At 66.2% G+C, this 524-nt stretch overlaps 1 protein-coding gene across 1 annotated transcript in view; it reads left to right on the top strand.

Annotated features, from left to right (window-relative positions):
* Window positions 1-15: 15 nt before the first annotated feature.
* Window positions 16-524, top strand: part of LOC104501305 — a gene marked incomplete at its 5' end in the record, with an annotated part of 4,680 nt that continues 4,171 nt past the window's right edge. The window contains 3 exons of the mRNA XM_010145097.1: window positions 16-55; window positions 132-214; window positions 348-474. Coding sequence (XP_010143399.1) covers window positions 16-55; window positions 132-214; window positions 348-474 — 250 coding nt within the window. The remainder of the gene's footprint in view (window positions 56-131; window positions 215-347; window positions 475-524) is intronic.

Raw genomic sequence — 524 nt, 5'->3', positions numbered from 1 at the left:
CTACTGGGGGGCCAGCTGCGTGGAGATGCCCGAGCCCATGGAGGACCCATCCACGGTGAGTGGGGTGCTGGGAGGGGAGGGGGCTGGCAGGGAAGTGGGACCAGGGCTGAGGTGGACTGTGCTGTCCCCAGGGCGAGAGCATCACCTGGGTCATCTTCCTCATCTCCTACTGGGGCGAGCAGATCGGGCAGAAGATCCGCAAGATCTCGGACTGGTGAGCCAGCGGCCATGCCTCTGACCACACAGAGGTTTATTCAGCACGACCCACTCTGGCCCCACCCCACGGGGACGGACAGGGTCACACCCTGGCACCCCCCGACACGGCGGTGTCCGTCTGTCCGTCCCAGCTTCCACTGCCACGTGTACCCATACCCGGAGAGCGAGGCCAGCCGGGTGGACACCATGAATGGTCTGCACAGCCAGATCCAGGACCTCAGCGTGGTGAGCTGGGCACCACGGCAAGGGACAGGCCAGGGGGACCATGGCAGGACCACCCTCCCCAACCCCTGCCTCCACGCGGGTAA

Source organism: Buceros rhinoceros, unplaced genomic scaffold (assembly GCF_000710305.1).
Source record: "Buceros rhinoceros silvestris isolate BGI_N320 unplaced genomic scaffold, ASM71030v1 scaffold23361, whole genome shotgun sequence".
Classification (NCBI taxonomy): domain Eukaryota; kingdom Metazoa; phylum Chordata; class Aves; order Bucerotiformes; family Bucerotidae; genus Buceros; species Buceros rhinoceros.
This window is presented reverse-complemented; position numbering and strand designations above follow the sequence as displayed.